The 20,086-nt window shown below is 41.3% G+C and overlaps 2 protein-coding genes across 2 annotated transcripts; both read right to left on the reverse strand.

The window, feature by feature from the left end:
* Nucleotides 1-2,613: 2,613 nt before the first annotated feature.
* NCS57_00000200 (uncharacterized protein) lies at nucleotides 2,614-3,565 on the reverse strand (the record flags this gene model as incomplete). The annotated part of the gene is made up of 2 exons (XM_053050096.1): nucleotides 2,614-2,822; nucleotides 3,244-3,565. The coding sequence occupies 2 exons, from the start codon at nucleotides 3,563-3,565 to the stop codon at nucleotides 2,614-2,616; spliced, it is 531 nt and encodes a 176-aa protein (XP_052918611.1).
* Nucleotides 3,566-10,715: 7,150 nt separating this feature from the next.
* NCS57_00000300 (MFS domain-containing protein) lies at nucleotides 10,716-12,813 on the reverse strand (the record flags this gene model as incomplete). The annotated part of the gene is made up of 6 exons (XM_053050097.1): nucleotides 10,716-11,196; nucleotides 11,252-11,361; nucleotides 11,416-11,914; nucleotides 12,003-12,036; nucleotides 12,098-12,485; nucleotides 12,550-12,813. The coding sequence occupies 6 exons, from the start codon at nucleotides 12,811-12,813 to the stop codon at nucleotides 10,716-10,718; spliced, it is 1,776 nt and encodes a 591-aa protein (XP_052918612.1).
* Between the last annotated feature and the right edge of the window lie 7,273 nt (nucleotides 12,814-20,086).

Raw genomic sequence — 20,086 nt, forward strand, 5'->3', positions numbered from 1 at the left:
TTTTAATTTAATATTTTAATTATTATTATTATTATATTATTATTTTTTAAATATAATTATTTATAATATTATATAAGGTAATTATAAAAATTAAATACCTTATAATAAATAAAGGACTAATTTACTTTATATTTTAATACTTAATATAGCTTAAAAAGAAGCTAAGATATATTAAAATAATTAATAAATTAAGCTACCCTATAGTAAATAAAATACTTATTTTATTATCTTAATATATAATTCCTTAGAGGTATAGGGTAGCTATAATATAACGCGTTAGGCAGCTATAACCCTAGTAGGTCTAGGTAATAAGTAGTCTTATTACCCTATAGTTACTAGCTAGCTATAATATAATAAGACTAAGCTACCTTATATTATATTAGCTAATATAGCTTAAAAAGAAGCTAAGGCATATAAGAATAACTAATAGATTAAGCTACCCTATAGCTTTAAAAGCTAGCCTTTTAAGCCTTAAGGCCGTGAGTTGATTTTTTTATTTTTATATAGTAAATCTAGCCCGCAAAAAGGAAAAGTGGCCCGCGAGCCCGGTCTGGCGTGCGGCTAGCTAAAAGGTCCTCGGTGGGTATATAAGAGGGAGCCAAGGCGGCCTGAAAAGGCCCCAAGGCAGCTGGGGGCAATAAGGCTAAAAAAGGCTTATAAGCAAGCTAATAGCCTAACCTATAGGTCTGAGCTACCCTATAGCTAAAGTAAAGTAAAAAATAGCTTATAATTCACCTGGGCTATGTGACTAAACTAGCCCCACTGTACCTTATCTTATTAGATTACCTTTATGTATCCCTTATATATATGCTTGTAGGCTCTGTGCCTCGCGGCGGGGGGGGGATTATAGCTGTAATCGGCCCCTACGAACCTGGCTCCTCCGGGTGCACAGCTACTAGGGATGCCTAGCTATAGCTAGCTAAAGGACCTTCTTTTCTAGCTGCTAGATGGGCCTATTAACTCTATATGCTATTTATAGCTATGGGGGGGGACAACAGGGGAGTCACATAGCGACTGGGGCGCGCCGCAATGGTTCAAACCAGTTTCTATGCCCCATATATATAATAGATAACTTAAGGCTCAAGCTTCTATTATAGTGGGCTTAGAGGAAACTGCATTTAACTTTCAGGGGGGCTATTTAGGCTACAGGGGGCGGCTATAAGGGTAAGGGGCGGGTACTTAGGCTACAGGGGGGCTATTTGCGCTACAGGGGGGCGGCTATAAGGGTAAGGGGCGGGTACTTGGGCTATGGGGGCTATTTGCGCTATAAGAGGCGGCTATAGGGTAAGAGGCAGGTATTATTTTTCTTATCCTATTTATTATAGGCTACTAAGGGAAATAACTAAGAGGGCTAAGAGGATAGGGCTATTTTATTAAGTGCAAAGGGTACTATTATTATAATACTACCTAAAATAAATACCTAGTAACTATCCTAGAGTATCTCTTTAGCTATGCTAAGGCATATTCAAGGCTTCTGCCAGCTCCTTATAGATACGGCAGATCCGGATAGCATCATAGCTAGCCCAAGAGATCCTCTCCCCTAGCCAGGACCATAAGACCCGATGGTGCTTAGGAGCGCAGTTAGGGGGGGTTAATTTCCCCCTCAAACCCAAGCTCTTTATAAAGCCGGCTAGCTAGTTGTGGCTGCTGTAATACAGCAGAGCTCCAGAGGGCAGCAATAAGCCCAGGAAACTGGCAACTACCCCCCTGGATTAGCTGCCAGCCGCCATGCTGCGGGTCTTCCTCCCAGCGGCTGCAAAGCTCCTGGGGCACAAGGCAATAGGCACAGGCTCCAAAGCTTCCTAGCCTATCCCGCTGCCTTAGGTAGCGGGTAATAGACTTAGTTAGCTCAAAGCCAAGGCGTATATCCTTGCGGCTGGAAGAAGTGGCCCGGGTGCAGCTTAATGGCAGATGGTCTCGCCTATCTAGCCCATCAAGCTTGCAGAAAAGGCAGCCCTGAAGAAGCTGCTGAGAAAGCAGCCTCTGAAAGGTCTCAAAGTCTGCCCTTTCCCTCTCGGCCCGGGTAGCTGCTGCAGTACGCATCTGCTGTACTTGCATAGCTCTAAGCCTAAGATCCCTCTCTTCAGGGCTCTCTAGGGCATAGCCTTCTTCTGCGGTTAAAGGCAGGTTCTCTAGGCAAAAGTCACACTTTTCCTCCCCTGCCTCGCATACTTGCCGGCTAGCTCGGCCATCTAGAGCCCTATCTAAGGCTATCCTACGGCATTGGCTAGTAGAGAGGAATTCTCTGCTGCCTATGCTTAGGAACCTAGAAGATTGGGCTTCTTGGGTCGAGCTTTGCAAAGGCCTGAGGGTAATAGCCTCGCTAGGAAGCCCATCTCGACCGGCACGGCCGCTCTGCTGCCCATAGTCTGCAAGCCTCTTTGGCATCTCAAGGTGTATGATAACCCTGATATTAGGGATATCAATACCGAGGCCAAGAGCATTAGTTGCAACTATAACCCCTGCCATTGCCATAGAGGGTCTCCCGAGACCCTTCCATCCAGGCCTGCAGGCGTTCTGCCTTGCCATCGCGAGTATCAACCTCGTTATAGTAGGCATCACACCCTAGAGCCTGGGCTGGGGCTTCAGTTATAGCTATAGTCTTGCAATAGACTATAGCTTTGGCTGAGCAGGGTATAGGGTAAGCTTGCTATCAAGCAGCTGCCTCAGGGCATTCTCAGCAGACTGCAGATAGCCCTCTTTGGGAAGCAGAGGGAAATCAACTACCCTGTAGCTGATATTAGGCCGGGTTGTGGGAGCCCGGAAGATAGTGGCATCTTTGGCCTTGGTGTAAACTAGGCCTAGGAATTCACGCTCTTCAGCTATAGGCAACGTTGCAGTTAGGTATACTATCTGCACGCCTCGCAAGGCCAATAGGCCTAGCTGCCTTAGCTTAGGCCTGAACCGGGGGCTGCCTTCTAGAATCGTGTGGCACTCATCTATAACTATGCGGTCAAGGCGGGCTAGGGCTTGGAGGCCATCTAGATAGGCCTGGAACCGCTTTGTCATAGCTGACTCGGGCGTCACAAAGATAATAGAAGCCCCCCTTGGTGCCCTATCAGCCTGCCACTGAGCAGCAGGGATATCCATAGCTTGGCAGCGGTCTAGGGAGGTTGCCTAGCAGCGAGACCAGCGGCACAACTACTATAGTTATGCTATCTGGGCAGCTAGCAGCCGGCAACTGAAATAGAAGGCTCTTGCCGCCGCTAGTGGGCATGATGGCTAGGATTGGATTCCTATTACTCATGATGGCCTCTAGAATCGGCTTCTGGCCTTGCCGGAAGGTGGCGTTAGAGCCGAGCAGCCTCTGCAGCTCAAGGTCAAGGTTAACCTTGCGTAGCTGCTTCCAGCGGGCTACTTGAAGCTCCTGGAAATGCTCAAGGTCAACGGCAGCTAGGCCTCTCTTTGAGCCCGAGGGGATAGTTGCCCTTGAGAAGCCAGGGGCAGAGGGGAAACCAAGCAAGAAGTGCCACTCTTCACTAAGAAGCCGGAAGCTTTGCCTGCGCTGATAGGTCTCAAAATGGGCTTCTGTAAGCTGCCGGCCGTAGACTAGGTTGGAAGTCATACTGCTATGGCCGGTCTGCCTATGGAGAATAGTATCTCTTTCTCCAGGGCCCTCTTCATCAGAGCTGCTTTCACTATCTCCGTGGTCGACTTCGCTATATAGCCCCTGGCTAGTAATAGCTGCATCCCGGATATAGCGGCGGCCTAGGGCAATAGCTATATGCCGCCAGCTACTAATAGTAAGAGACTCAATGCCAGCCAACTTGCCCCAGCGCTTAAGGACCCGGCTAAGCCTAGCTGAATTCCAAGAGCCTGCTGCAAGCCTATATATGCAGCCTAGGGCTATCAGCCTGGCTACCTCTCAGGGCCACAAAGGGAGAGCTTCTAAGGCTATAGAAGCCTAGCTCGGCCTGCAGCTGCTGTAGCTGGGGGGTTATCCCCTAGGGCCTCTACCTTCTTGCCATAAGCCTCATCGCCATCTAGGCTAGAGGTCTTCCAGAGAAAGGGGGAAAAAGAGCCCTGAGAGCTAGGGTCAAAAATTAGCCTGCATAGCTTCCCAGAAGGGCAAGATAAGCCAGAGATAATAGACTAAAAGGGTTCCAACCTCCTGAGGAAGGAAGCGGTGGATAACTTTGAGTCTCTCTGACCTAGAAAAGCCCTTATGAATACCAGTAACTAGCATAACTAGCCCTTGGTCTAGGAAGATATTGCGGATGCCCCCTGCGGCGGTATTGCGGTGCCGAAGGGTTAGGAGCTCATTTGACCGAGCCGGAAGACCACTGCTCAAGTGAATCAAAAAGGCTAGCAGCTCAAGCAACTTCTCAATGCTTTGGCTATAAGAAGACATAGCCCTAGCCTCTGGGGCTATAGAAGAGCTACTAGAGCTTCCAAACCAGCGGGCCTTGAGAATAGGGTCTTCCCAGAGAAAGGAAAAAAGCCAGCTCTTAGTCCCTCCCCTAGCTACCTCATAGAGGCTATCTAAAAGGAATAACCCACTGAATCATCAGTAGGGTTATCCTGGATAGAATCCCAGGGGATAGAAGGCACTAGGGCCGGCTGGCTCTCCTCCAAGGTATAGCTCTCTTGCATAAGAAGCCCCTGGAAGAGAAGAAGCCGGGCTTCATCCAAGGCAGCCTGCAGTATATGCTGCAGGCTAGGAAGGCTAAGCCGGTTGCCTCTATAGAGGATAGTCTCTCCTTCCCAGCTGATATAGCCGGGCTGGGCTGTATTGGCCTTGGCAGCTATTCCATAGCTACGCAGCCGAAGGATAAACTGCATAGGGGTCGTATCAGCCCCAGCCGGGCTATTCAGCATACACCTAGTTACGAGCTGTTGCATAAGCTCAAAATAGCCAGGGCTAGCTTCTCGAGCTTCTAGAAGGCTCCTTCCAAGCTCGATATGCTGCTGGATAGCCTTATCTCTTTTTCTAGCTACTTCTCGCAAGATAAGGAGCCTAGAAATAGAGACTAAGGCAGAGAGAAAAGGGGTAAAAGTCTCAAAGCTAAGCCAAGAGCCATTAGGGAGATATACTAAGCACAGTAAGAAAAGAGACCATAACGCTATTAAATTCACTATCCTTAGTCTGATGATCTAGGATCGAGATAAATAGCGCCAAGGTCTTTTCCTTTGCCCCCTTATAAAGCTCTATAACCTTATAGCTAGAGAAGTTGCCTTTAGCTAAGAGCCAGGCCTCTTCTAGGTCATCTAGGTTATCAGATAGAGCCTTATAGCTAGCTAGCTGCTGCTGGCTTGCTTTGAAAGGTGGCCTCTCTGTGGGCTCTAGGTTGAGGCAGCGGAAGGTATAGACTAGAAGCTGCTTTGCCACTATGGCATAGCGGTCTTGCGTAGCTTTCTTATACCTATAGCTAAAGGGCTTCTTTGCTGGCTGGCGAGGCATCTTGCCGGTTAACCTCAAAGAGAGCATTCAGAGGAATCTCATTAGAAGCTATAAGGCTTATAGCTTCTTGAATAAGCTCCTCAAAGGCCCGCAAGAGAAAAAAGCAGGCAAGCTCAGAGGTCTCTTCTAGTGACTCTTTAGTTAAGGTAAGGTTAAGAGAAAGTAGGTCTCTTAGGAAATCCTTTTCCCCACTAAAGTTAGCTAGGTGCCTTGCTGATCCTAGCCTTCGAAGCCAAGGATTAGGAGCAGTAAAGTCATTTAGCTGCTCTATAGCCTCGGCCTCCTTGCTTCTGATAGCTAGGGCTTGGGCCTCAAAGGCAGCCTTAGCTTCTGGAAGAGAGAGAGCTTCAGAGCTATTGCCTTCTAGCAAGACCTCAAAGTATTCACTGCGAGGCCCTTGCTTAAAGAGTTGCTGATAAGCTACGCCGGCTCGCCAATAGCTTTCAGTAGCTATAGAAGGCTGCGAGGCTATTGCCTTGGAAGGCCGGCCCTTTTGACCTTTCTGCTGGACCTTATGAAAGACCCGTAGGTGCTCTCTAATTCGGCGTAGCTCAGAGCCAATATAGAAGCAGCTAGGCTCAAAGGTACAGCGGAAGCCCTGTTGCATAGGCTCTCCAAGTTGTGAGATAGGAGGGCCTAGGGGAATAGGCTTAGGTAGCCTTGCAAGGTCTTTCTGGCCTTGAAGAAGATCAAGCTTAGCAGCCTGCTCTAGGGCGGGCTTGATCTCTTCAAGGGAAAGCTGATGAGGCTGTTGGCGGAGGTGTTGTTGAATTTGGTTAAAAAGAACTGCGGTTTTACAAGTCTTGCAAATAAGAAGGGAAAAAATAGAGATATAAGTAAAATAATCCATAATTATAAGGCTTATAGGTAATTAAGATAGAGATAGAGATAGAGATTAGAAATATATAGCTAGGAAAAAATAGAGTCTTTATAGAAGAATTAAAAAGAAAGAAGGAAAATAAAGGTTAAAGCTTATTGGCTAAGAAATTGCCTTAGTTGTGGCTGGCATAGTGGTTGGTGTGGCTAGGTAGCTAGGTTGCGGCGGTGGTTGGGGGATTTTTAGCGTAACGCTAGTTGCACTGACCACCCCATTAAAATTCCTCTTTTTATCTTTAAATAATTCTAGAAAAATAAGGGGATAAGATATAAGAAAAAAGACTTAATTTCTAAAATCCTTATAGCTTAGAGTTATATATATCTCTTTCTTAGAGCCTTAGCCCTATTAGAACCCTGTTTTTTAAAAAACGTCGGCTGGTCGAGAAAAAAAACGTCGGCTGCCCCATGGTCTGCTAGCGTAAAAAAATTCCCCCATATAAAAAAAACGTCGGTAGCTCAGCCGACGTTTTTCATAGATGATAGGGTAGAGTATCGTTTTAGTAATATATGTAAGTAGACGTGGAAGAGTAGACGCGGGAGTAGGCTAAAGAGGTGATCCTAGACGTCCAAATAGGATGAGAGGTTAAGGGAGGATCTCTTTGTTTATATAGTAAACTTAGATGACTAGTGCTTAACTTAAAATGGGTAGAGGAAAATGCGTATCCCCGGTTAGATTAACCCTATTAATAAAAATATAATGCGTTATGATACTTATAGATATTATTAACGTCCGAGGGTAAATTAATTAGTTTGCCTTCCTACTATACAAGCGAACTACATTTCTCTTAATCGGATATTCCTATTTAGATAAAGTCTTATGACTAATAAGATAATTTTTATAAGTTAGCTTCCTAATAATTTAATATATTCTTATCCCCTTTGCTGCTTATGCCGGATCTAAGACTACGAACGTAATAATATATATTAGATATAGGGTAGTCTAGAGGCCGGGGCTTAGATAGCGGATAGGGGTCCTCTTTCCTCTTTTATAAGCTCGCTTCTCCCACCTAATGCACAGCATAGTAACTTCTAACTTCTATTATTTCTTATCCCCAGATCTTAAAAATTAATTAGTATATCCTCTTTTCTTAGTAGTAATACTAGATATCTTAGAGATTAGGAGTATTTTATTTAAGTTGCCTCTAATAAGTCATATAAACTTATTTGCTGCCTATAGTTATCGCTATTAATAGAGGCGCTATTTGATTAATTACTCTATTACCTAGAGTAATATAGGCGTTTATTCTTAATCCTGATATCTAACTCTTAATAATAGGTTTATTACTTTTTCTGAGTTTTAGCCTTTAGACCTTAATAAATAAGCCTAAGTGGAAATTAGAAATTAATAGATGGTAATATTAGTATTAGTAGAGAATAGAGGAAAGGGTTTAAGGCTTTGCTTATACCCTAGGGTATAAAAGCTATATTTTACTAAGGGAAATAATCGTAGTAAAAGATTGATAGCCTCCTGTTTTATAACCCGGGGTATAAAAGGTCGATCCCTACCGGTCAGGCTTATACCCCGGGGTTAAAAGATTCTAAGGTTTCGGTGAGACTCTAGAGCTATCTATCTAGTTCGTACCCTGGGGTATAAATCTTACCTTACTGGCTTATTTTATAACCCCTCTACTTGCCTTCTTATCTTAGCTAGCTATTAGTCCTACTGAATATCACCTTTACTCCCTTTATTCTATGTCTAACCTAACCCCTCGAAGGCGCTTTCAAAAAGGTTATAGACGCTTAGAATAATTAAGAAGCTAATAAGAATACTATTATACTCCGTGTCCTTAGTGAAATAATTAAGAATAGATATATAAAGTTCCAAAATATTATTTTTAAGTAAATTAAGAAGCTTAGAAACTTCGGGAGCCTCTAAGTTATTGCTATAGTCCTTCTAAGTATCTATTAAGTTATCTATATGCTTTATTATCATATTATATATATTCTATTATCTCTTACTTAGCTTAAATAGTAGCTGATTTACCTTATCTTTAAAAGATATATAGCAAATAATATAAGTAAATAGTTATTTAACTACGAGCATATATCATCTCTATATCTCGGGCTTAAACCAGAAATAAAATAGCTTACTCCTCTCCTTAGTAAGCTCTTTATAGTTAACCTTAAATAGAGCATTCTAAGAGACATTTTCGGGTATAATAATAGCTTTAGCGTAGTTAACTATCTGATTAAATACGATATATATAAACCATAGTTAAGCATCATCTAACTCATCTAGGTCATTCGGGTCGACTTTATATTCCATAGAGATCAAGTCCCTTAGAAAGTCCTTTTTCTCACTAAATTCCTTTAAATAAAGAGCAAAACTAAGCCGACAAAGCCATAGATTCGGCGCCATAAAGTCATTCTCTATATTAATACGCCCTGCCTCTTAGCTCTAGATGCTATTACTTTTTCTCTAAAATGCATTAATAGCTATTTAAAGTCTAGCCTATGAGCCATAGTCTTAAGACCTTAACTAATTAAGATCTAGCCCTCTTGCCACTTCAAATAGCTCGCTTCCTAGACCTCATAAGAATAATCTCTAATAATATACCTTAGTCCTCCACGGACTATTACTTCTTTCCTCTTTAGCCATAATAGCTAAGCGATATCTACCCTTAAGATCTAGATCCTACTAGTATTTAATCTTAAGATACTCTCGAATCCATCGTAACTCTATACCTACATATCAGCAATCCGGCGGGGATATACTATACTCTATAGTAAACTCATATTAAATACCCCCTATACCTAGCGGACCTAATCCTATAATTAGCAGTATATTATCAGGCCTTAGCGGTAAATTATTATAAGCTTCTTACTAACTCTAGAAGACTTCATAATTAGATACTTACTTCTATGCCTCCTTAATTATCTTCGTGCTAAGATAATATAAAGTACTATAAAGATATACCTTAATCTACTTATATATAACCATAATCTAGCATATTTAATAATAGAGAAGCTAGATTTCTAGGTTATATATAAAGTATTTTATTATAAATAATTTTAAGAAAATAAAGATTTAAATTCCCTCTCTAAACTCTATTAGCTACTATATAGTATTAATACTAATCTAAAACCCCTTTATTCCGCGTCGGCAATTTAAGCTAAGTATAACGAACCTAATAATCTATAGCCACCACTACGCTTTATAAGTTAAGAAGTTCTATTATTAGCTAGGGCGGCTAAACCTATGCTCACTAACCCTATCGCCTAATAACTATTAAAAAAAATAATCTCAATATAAATTCGCCGCTAAAATATAAAACTTATAAATATATATATTAATATTAATACTAATCAATTCGCATATATTTATTTCATATTCTTCTCTATTTTCAGATTACTATAACCACCATAGGGGCCATTTTACTAATTATCGGCTAGTGCTTATTTTAATCGTCGGCATATCTATATCATACAAGCGCCAAAAGATTTCCCATATAAAATTAATTATCGGTTAATAGCCGACGTAAGCCATAATTGTCAGGGCTACCTCTGCGGCTTCCATAGCCCGAGACCCCCCTAGTGGCCTAGCTAGGTCCCTTTGGAATTCCCCTAGAAGGTCTTCCTAAGGCTAATCTCTTCTCTTATCTATCTCTTATTTCTATCTCTTATTTCTATCTCTTATTTCTTATCTTTTATTTTTTATCTCTTATCTCTTATCTCTTATCTCTTATCTCTCATCTCTCATCTCCTATCTCTTTGCCTTTTCTTATTAGCTATATCTCTCTTTCTTAATTACCTCTCTCTTCCTTAATTACCTCTCTCTTTCTTAATTACCTCTCTCTTTTTATTATCTCTTTCTTTCTTTATTATCTCTCTCTTTCTTTATTATATCTCTTATATCTCTTTTATACTCTTATTTTTCCTTTTTCTTATTTCTTTATATCTTAGAAAAATCTCCTCTCTTTAGTCTATAAGCTATATCTTTAGCTAGAAGAAACCCTCTGGGCAAAATAGCTTAGATAGTAAATACTAACCCCAACCATAACCCTAAGAGGAAGAAAGCCTAAAGCTTCTCTTTCTCATTATAACCGATAAAGAAGATAATAATAATTAGAGGCCGCGGCCTCTGACCTTTTTCTATATATAAGAAATTGCCTAATGGCCCAAAATGGCTTAGCACTTATTTTCCCTAACTCAATAACTAGTTTATCCCTTAGGAATCCCGCGATCGTTATAACTATTAAGATTATAATAGCAAAAGTTAATTTTAGAGCATAAGCTAAGAATCTACTGTTAAATCTACTTAAAAGGTTGCTATATAGAAAGAAGGTTTACTAGAAGTAATAGACTTCTCTGAGCGAGCGTGTTAAAGTAGGCTCAGTCACCGGCGAATAATCCCTGGAGCAGGAGTTAGAGTGATGCGACACAACCCAAGTTAGTCTTTAGTGTTCCACTCGACATTGTCTCGGCATCGTCATATCTGCTATGTAGCAGAGGGCATTTTCGCAAGTCCTACTTCTTCTTGCCTCGAATCTTCGCTTGCATGTTTCCCTTGTCTCACGTTCTTCCATTCCATTCCCACCGCACCGAGGATGGTGAGAGGAGCCAAAATGACGCATACCATGAAGCATCTCCTTAGGGCGGCGTTGTATGCTTCTAGGACCTCCTTCGCTACTGCTGCGCCGTAGGTCTCAGTTATCAATACCACAAGTCCCGAAACACCATTTGAAACAACAAGCCTAGGATCTACCTCCGGAGCTGTGATGGACAACTCCTCCAGTAACTTGGCTTGGAAGACGTTCTGCCCTACAGCGAGGAAGATCGTGCCACTAATCGTCTGCACAAGAACGATGGCCGATGTGCCTAGAGAGATGTCTGCGCCCTTAAGAACCGTCTGGACAGCCGTCAGAGGCATCTGCAGGCCCAAACCAGCTCCAACACCAAACAGGATGAGAGTGCCAACCCTAAACAACAAGTAAGCGCCAGCAACTCACACAATTGTCGGCAGTCTTGACCTACCAATATCCAGTAGTTGTGTTTAGTGAATATCTATAGATGAGTCCTGCGGCAATAGACGAGACAATAGAGCTCAGGATCATCTGTGGTACATAGTAGCCAATACGGGACGCCTAACAAAGTCAGCCAAAGCTATTCCAAGGTTTACAAATACCCGCAAGACCTACTGCTATGCCTCCCAGTACGGCAGCCAGAGACATACCCCCCGTGGCAGTTAAGAAGTTGACTCCGGACTGCTCTGCGGTTGTGTTTTTGACTGATTGAAACCATATCGGAACGTAGTATGTGACGATAAAAAGGGAACCGCTTATTCCCAGGGTGAACAGCATCCCACTGACGACAGATCGTTGCTTAAGAAGGCGCGAAGGAAGCGTACCGTCATCACCTCGCCGGTATTGGATACAACCCCAGGTGAAGCCCAGAACAGCGAAGAAACAAAGACACATGATAATTCGCCAGTTGCTCCAAGCGTAGGTTGTGCCACCCCATTGGAGAGCCAGCAAGAGGCAAATAATGCAAGGCATAAACACGACAGTTCCTAGAAGATCAATCGCATGGACGAAGACGCGAACCCCGGTGATATGCCTTCGCTGGGTCTTGATAGGAAATTTCACAAAAACAACAACAGCTGCTGTAACAGCGCCTAAAGGGAGATTGATCCAGAAACTATGCGCATGTCAGCAACGTGTCACCACGTAAAAGAGTGAGGGGGGAAGAGAGAGGGAGAGAAGGAGAGAAAACTGGTGAGACCTACCACCAACGCCACGTAGCATGGTCAGTGAAGACGCCTAGAATGAGGTCGGGTCAGTTGAATTAGCATTGGGTAATGTATCCTTGAGTGGCACTGACCTCCCAGTGTCGGCGCAATTATCTGTGCAATGCCAGAGACAGCGCCGATAAGTCCAGTGTAAATCGGACGCTTATGTAAAGGCACACTGTTCGCGAGAATGATCAGCGCACCTGACAGTAAGCCCGCACAACCAATTCCAGCTATAGACCTCCCGATTATAAGAGCGATGGAACTGGGTGCAACAGCGCACACAAGGGATCCTAATTCGAACAAAGCGAGTGCAAGAAGGAATATCCAGGTTGTCTTGAACTCCACATAGAGCTTCCCGAACATAAGTTGGAAACAGCAAGTCGTCAGCAGGTACGACGAGCCATACCAGGCTACGTCATTCAGCGAGTCGAAGTCGTTCGTGATTTTGGGAATGGCTGTGGCAAGAATAGACCGGTCCTGTATCGCGACAATGATGGTCAGAAGAGCGTTGATGGAGTTATATATGGTACCAGCGACTTACTAGTCCGAGGCAAAATACTGCGAGACCCAGACCGAGACAAATGAGGGCAAGAGAAAGACCACTGGGATAGACATGGAGATCCCTGACATCTGTTGGCTTTTCTTCGCTAGGGGATGTTGAAGCGCCAAGAGCATCTCGCAACTGGCTTGCAGTCCTCGACGAATCTCCAATCTCAGATGTTACACTCTCGTCGTGAAGCCGTGGTGGATTAGGCGCGCCGTCAACCACGGGCTGGCTCAAAGTCGTTTCCGATGTTGTCGACATATTGCCGAATAAGATAACTGTCTTGTTTCAAAGATGTCTTTTCCAAGAATATCTGCAGTTCAAACAGTTCAGTAATCGATGTTATAAAGCAAACGATTCGCAAGAATAAGGGGGAGAAGGAAGTTTTGCTTGACGCTATCTACCTCATGCCGAAATGACTTTTCAAGTTCCAGGGCGTCGGGAGTCAAGATAAGGCCCGACGCAGCCGACACCATCACCAAATGTGATCTCGCATTAGCTCTCCCTCGGCCGTCACTCCCAAGGACCCACCACTCGGGATTTAAGATAACTTCCGATGTCCGATGCAGCCCAATAGGAAAGCACGGGACCCATTTCTCCGAAATTTTTCGGACAATAGCTCAACTCCGCGCGACCCGCCACTCCTCGAAATCAGAATTACTAGACGTGCTGGCAAGACGACAGATCAGCTCCTCCGCTGCTGAGTACTACATCACTGATCTAACTATGGAATCCACTAGCATCAAAAGCAGTAAGAACAAGACCAGGGCGTGTGAAAATTGTGCCCTCTCAAAGACTAAATGCACCTGGTTGAACGATGAAGCATGCCAAAGGTTTGAGTACAAAGCAGTATCTACAAAGTCTCATATGCTTACCATTAGTGATCAATGTAGATGCTCGAAAAGCAGCCTCACGTGCACTATTCCTGCACCTCGTGCAAGGGCAAAAAGAGGGAAATCACGGTAGGTATTCCGCCTGAGCTTCATGGAACCACACAGATATGCTGACAAGCTCTTCCCAAGTCGTGTCGCTAATCTGGAGCAGCGTATTGACGGGATCATGTCTCTCTTGACTGAAAATCATCTAGTTCAGGAAAAGAGAGGTCTTTGTCAAGATGACGAACTGGCGTCCACGCCCGTTTGTACCACTGCTAACAAGCACACGGTGCCTACACCTTCCTCATCTTCCCAGCCCGTCGACTACTATTCTTGTTTTGATATTGCTCCAGGGCTTCAGACTTCCGTTGGAGAGGCGGATCAGGCTCTGAAGGAATACAGAGAGGATTTCGTCCCTCGTTTCCCTTTCGTCCCTCTACCATTCCGTCATGCGTACGACATGTACAAAGAGCAGCCAGTTCTCTTCAGAACTATCCTCTTAGCCTGTCGTCATCAGTCATTTCGGTCAAGGACTGTTGGCGACAGATGGTTCCGGGAATACATTTCTCATCATATTGTTGTCCTCAACGAGAAGCGATTAGAATTACTGCAAGCAATTCTTGTATTTGTTGCTTGGTAGGCCCATCTCCGGTTGTAGAAACCAGCTTTAACAACCATTGCTAAAAACGAAGTATAGGAAAGATATCAATTTTTTCGTCGAAGGCCACGACATTGGCCTCTTGCAGCTAGCTGTAGGCTTGTCTGGCGGGCTCGGACTGCATACGTCACCAGTGACTTCAGATGTAGCACCTAAGACATTGTTGGATGCTGCCGCCGCCTTACCGGGTATCAATAGAATCAACACTCGGCCTCCGCAAAGAAATCCTGAAAAGCGTGCCGTCCTCGGCTTATTTTATATGACGTCAATGTGAGAAATAGCCAAGTCCAAAATCCTGCACAACTTATTAACCAACTCTCAAGAATTTTCAGACTTTCTGGCAGAACACCGGCCTTGGAGTACACAACCTATCTGGACCAGTGCTGCAAGGAGTTGCTAGATTCGCGAGATTACCAGACGGACTACCTCCTTGTGCAGGTTACTCAACTACAGCGACTCAGTGCGAAAGCTCATGGACTAGTTCTCGGAACAAATCAGCATGAAATTACACGTGAACTGCATGAAATGGCAATCACAACGATTCGCGGGGAGCTGGATGAATTGATGGACCAACTGCCTGAGCATATGAAGGCCAACTGTAAGTTCATAAAATCCGTACTTGGCTTCCATTCTGACCTTCAAAGATCTCCTCTCAAGCCACTATTGTAATCTCCTCGTCCAACTTTATGAACCAGCGATCTACGAGCAGCCTACAAAGCATGTTGATAGGACGTTCTCGAGGCCGAGGCGACTATGGAAATGCCTGGAGAATGCAAGGTTATTCTACGAAGCCTTTCTTCTCGCACCTCCGGATAGCTTATCCGTGATACCGTTTGCTATCATGGCACATATTTCTTCCACCAACATCATTATCGCAAGATTGCTCATGCTGGATGGTCCGGAGTGGGACTCTTCAACGGCAAGGCAGGCTGTGGACTTTCCAGCTATCATACAACGTATGAAAACCTTGTTTGAAGCTGGTGACCACGCTAGCGGGCTTCGACGCAGGACTTTGGAAAATGGACAAGGCCTCCTCGCCAATTTCGCCGAAAGGTGGGAACGGGTTCAGAATTGGTATTGCTCGAAGCTGCCAAACATTCCCACTATCTCAGGCCAGGCCGTGCCAATACCAGTCATACCTGAGAACACCGGAAACTTAAGTGATTACCAGCTCTGGCAAATTCTATTTAGTCCAGACTATGAGGTTACTACTTAAGGGTAACTTACTTAAGTATTTATAATTAAAACGCATTGTATTTTAGCTTCTCTTTTAATTATAATATATTTTGTAGTAAAAAATAAATCTTATTATTAAATAATAACTTTTTTTAATAGTATTTTATTATTAAGATTATAATATATATAATAAGTAAGTAAAATAAAAATCCCTTAACCTATACATTCTCTATTTAATTAATTAATTCTTAACCACCTAGTATATCACAGTCTAATAGAGAGTCTAGAATACTTCTAGCCCTCTAGGCCCTACTATATATTATAAAAATACCTTAGTTAAGGTATATTTATTTTAAATAGGCATTTAGCGCAGCGCTTATAGCTTACCCCTAAAGGCATATTTCTTTTCTAACCTAAGGTATATTCTTTAAAAAAAACTAAGTTCCTAGCCTTATAGAAAAATAAAAATTAGCTATAACGTACTTGATAAGCAAGCGCCGCAGTCATGTAAGCGCCGCACTTTTTTTAACCCCCTCTATAGTTATCGCGATAAAAACACCATAAACCATGTAATCAATTAAAACTACTCACTATACTCTTCCCCAGACGTCTCAATCACTACCTGACAGGTCCTTGCATTATGGCCGGGCTTACCGCAGACACCACAACGCCGAATACCTGGTCGCGCTGACCTTCCTTGACCACCACTCCTCGACGATTCCGCCACCACCTGCGCATCTATATCCATTTGATCAATTGCTTGCCTTCCTTCCTCTACCGTCATTACTCCTCTTTTCTGCAGTCTAGTCCTTTTTGCCCTCCGGCGCCGGCTTAGTATCTCATTTGCCTGTCGAAGGTCTTGGACCTCTGCCCTCATGAGAGCCATCTCATGCATAACTGCCTTTGTTCCCTTCGCAAGAGACTTTAATGCTTCAAGAATTGACTCTGGAGAGCTACTTTGATGCCTTCTAATCCGTCTTTCAAGGTATTCAGACTGAGATTGGGCCTCAAGCACAGTCTTTGGGGTCTTTGAAGCCCAAGGGGTCGATGGTTCAGCTGCCTCCTCAACCGGCGTTGGCGTCCGCAGCTGAACATCAAGCTTTGAGACCACAGTTTCTGGGTCAAGAGGAATAAGGCCAGCTCCTTTAAAAGCCCCCCCCTGATATTTGTTTCCGTCATAGTGGCCTCGTGTGCTGCGTGGAAGGCCGGAAAGAACTCGGTCTTTGAAACGTGGGTTATAGAGCATCTGATCAATCGCTCTATTTCTCGACCATAAGCTTGCTTTAGCACGCTAAAGCACCCGACGTCAAGGGGCTGGAGTAGATGAGAGGAATGAGGTGGCATACAAAGCCGGATGATCTTATTCTCCTCACAATATCTCTCGAATTCGATAGAGTGGTGACTTTCGTGGCCATCAAGGATCAGAAGACGATAGCGACTATTTGATCGTTTGGCTGTGCATCGGTTAAAGTGTTTTAGCCACTCTAGACCGGTCTCATTATCGGTCCAGCCATTTTGGGTCGTCGCAATAGCCCAATCGCCCGGGAGGTTGCTTTCTCGGTACCAGTTGGCGAGGTGATATTGGCCCGCACCGATGATAAACGGCTGGATCGCCCAGCCTTCCGCATTAATCGCTTGAATGACCGTAATCCATTCCCGGTTTCCAGGCTGCACTGATTTTGGCTTTGAACGCCTTTCTGCACCTGTGACAACCATTCCGCTTGCAATCATGCCCATAAGAAAGCCAGTCTCATCAAAGTTATAGATATCATCTGATCGGATGCCGTACTTCGCGATTGTATTCGCCACAAGCCGAAACCAATCGCGGATAATGGTTGGATCTTCGCACTTGGCTCTCTGGTAATCGTATTTACGAAAGAAACGCGTCTTAAGGTCTGGGTGCCGCTTCACGAAGTTATGAGCCCAACGCGTGCCAACTGGTGGCGCGTCGCGGTCGGCAAGCAATTGATCAGCCATTTTTTTCACACCACGTAGCCGTGGGGGAAATCCTCGCGAATCTAGATCGAGAATAAAGTGAATAAGGATCTGTTCCTCTAGATCAGATAGCCGACGTGATTTCTGGATGGTATCGCGTCGAGACTGGATGCCTTGCTGGCGGCGACGTAGTCGTCGCTCATCGACTATATAGGTGCTTGCGGCGCGTCGGATGCTTAGTTTTGGGTTATTTTGAAGGGCCTGAAGGGCAAGAAGGGTTCTAGCTTCAATAGTAATAGCTGGCATATTAGGTTGTTGAGAATCGATTGATCAAATGAAAAGTTAGGTGTAAGGTAGAAAAGTGCGGCGCTTACATGACTGCGGCGCTTGCTTATCAAGTACGTTAAAGTAAAATACTATATAATTAATTAATTCTAGCTTACCTTATATCTATAACTTACTTTACTCCTAACCGGGAGGCTAGTACTAGTTTAGGCTAAATTACTATTTTAAGGTTAAGGGCATAAACTAATAGCTATATAGGGATATATATAGGGGTAGGTCCTAGATATAAATAAGGGGGCTGAATTATTAGTCCTAAACTACTATTTTATATTATAGCTAATTAAGATAAGGGAAAGATAATTTTAAGGTTAAGGAAAAAGTAAGTAAAGAAAAGAAATATAAAAAAATATATCTCTAAGGCTAGCCTTTTCGCGACTAATTAGGTAAAAAAATAATTTTTTTTTATATAGATATAAGTCTATAAAATAACTATAACTAAAGATAACTAAGTAATTTCTTAGTAAGTAGTAATTATTTAAGAGAGAGATTATTAAGAAAAGAGATAAAGAAAAAAAAAGAAATAAAAATAATAAATATAATATCCTAGGAAGAAAAACTAAAGAGAGAAGTAAAAAAGGGCTTAATATAGTCTAGATCATAGCTAATAACCTAAGGGCGTCCCATAGACTTACCTAGTAGTAATAGATTAAAGTAATAAGGAGATATAAGAGAATCTACTAGCTATATTTATATAAAAGCTATTAAACTAGGAGAAAAGTAGCTTATATATAATAATAAATACTAATTATTAATCTATGCCTTTTATAGCTATACGGTCTATAGCCTTAAGGGTTACTTAAGGGACTATTACCTAGATATTAACTATTAAGCCCATAGTAATATTATCCACTGCTATAAGGGTCTATAGCTATAAGGACTAGCATTAGAGCAACTTATCTAGCATAGTATATTAAACCTAACCCAGCTGCATGGCGAAAACAGGTCTAATTCTAATAGCAATCCCATAGTAAAAAAAAAAGCGCTAGTAAAATTATTAACCTAACCTAGCTATATAATAAATATAAGTCTAATTCTAATAGTAATCTTATAATAAAAAAAACAATATTAGTAAAATTATTAACTTAATATAATTATCCCTAATAGAAATAAATTAATATTATTAAAAATAAATAAAAATAAATTTTAAATATATATATTTATTTATTATATTAAGGGTATATTATATTTTAATTATTAGTATTAGAGATCTAATATTATAATATTATAGCGAGGTTAAAGTTAACCTAAGTATTAGCCTAAGTATAATAAGATTTTATTTTTAATTACTTATTAGCTTATATAGGCCAAGGCCCAGGCGAGCTAACCTAGTAAGCTAGGTTAGTTATAAAATTATAAGATAGCTATAAAATTATAAGATAAGCCCCGCACTTAATAATATCCTTATTTTTATATAATTATTACTTATTTTAGTTATATTTTATAATACTAACTAATAAAAACTACTTCTCTTTTATCTATTTTTATTATACTAAATAAAGTAAATCTTTGGGCTACCTAGGAAGTCATAGTATTATATACCTAGTATACCTAGGGCCTTTATTAAACCTCTTTCTCTAGTATAACTTAACCTCTCTTACTTTATACCGCTAACTTATATTACCCTAGGTCCTCTATTACTTTTATTTAAAAGATTATAGCGAGGCTAGAGACTAGATTTATGCCTTAGTAAGTTAATAAACTGCGAGTCTTTATAGATAAAGAAGATAAAGTTATTATAGCCTTTATTATCTAGATAAAGAGGTTTAGATTTCTCGCCTCTAAGCCTAAGATAAAAAATATTATTATAACCCTCTATTAATATAAGAACCCTAATATTAATCTTATTAATAAAATATAATATATTTATTTCTATAATAATTATCTTAAGCTTAAGTAAGTATTTCTTAAAGTTATAAAATAATTTTATAAGTCTTAGGAAACTAATAATCTTAATAACCTTAAATAATAATTTAAGAATCTTACTAAGATTATTTAGAGTTATAATATTAATACCTTTAAGTATTAAAATATTAATTAGGCTAATATTAAGATTAAGATCTTTAGAGAAAATATTAAAATCCTTATTATATAAATAAAGTAAAAAATAAAAAAATAAGTTCTTTTTCTTTCTAACTAAGAGACTTATACCCTTATTAGTATAAATAGCGCGATAAGTAATATAATATTATTATAGCTTATCTTTAAGATATAGCTTATATTAAATTAGGTATATATAGATATTAATCCTAATATCTACTTCACCTAGTCTAATATAGCCTTTTTTAATAGCGAGATTACTCTTAAGTAAATAATATATTTTAATTAATATTCTTAAGCTAAATCTATTAAGATATAATATACTAAATAAATATTTAAGAAATAGTTTAAATATAATAAGTTCCTTAAAGATTTTATAAGAAAGTATATTTAATATAATATTCCTCCTATCTCTTAAGCTATTAATATAATTATTTAAAGACTTATTATCCTTAATAGCTTTATAAGATATAAGGTCTTTATTATTAGAAAATATTATATAAAGTTC

This window comes from Fusarium keratoplasticum, chromosome 1, assembly GCF_025433545.1.
Source record: "Fusarium keratoplasticum isolate Fu6.1 chromosome 1, whole genome shotgun sequence".
In the NCBI taxonomy this organism is placed as follows: domain Eukaryota; kingdom Fungi; phylum Ascomycota; class Sordariomycetes; order Hypocreales; family Nectriaceae; genus Fusarium; species Fusarium keratoplasticum.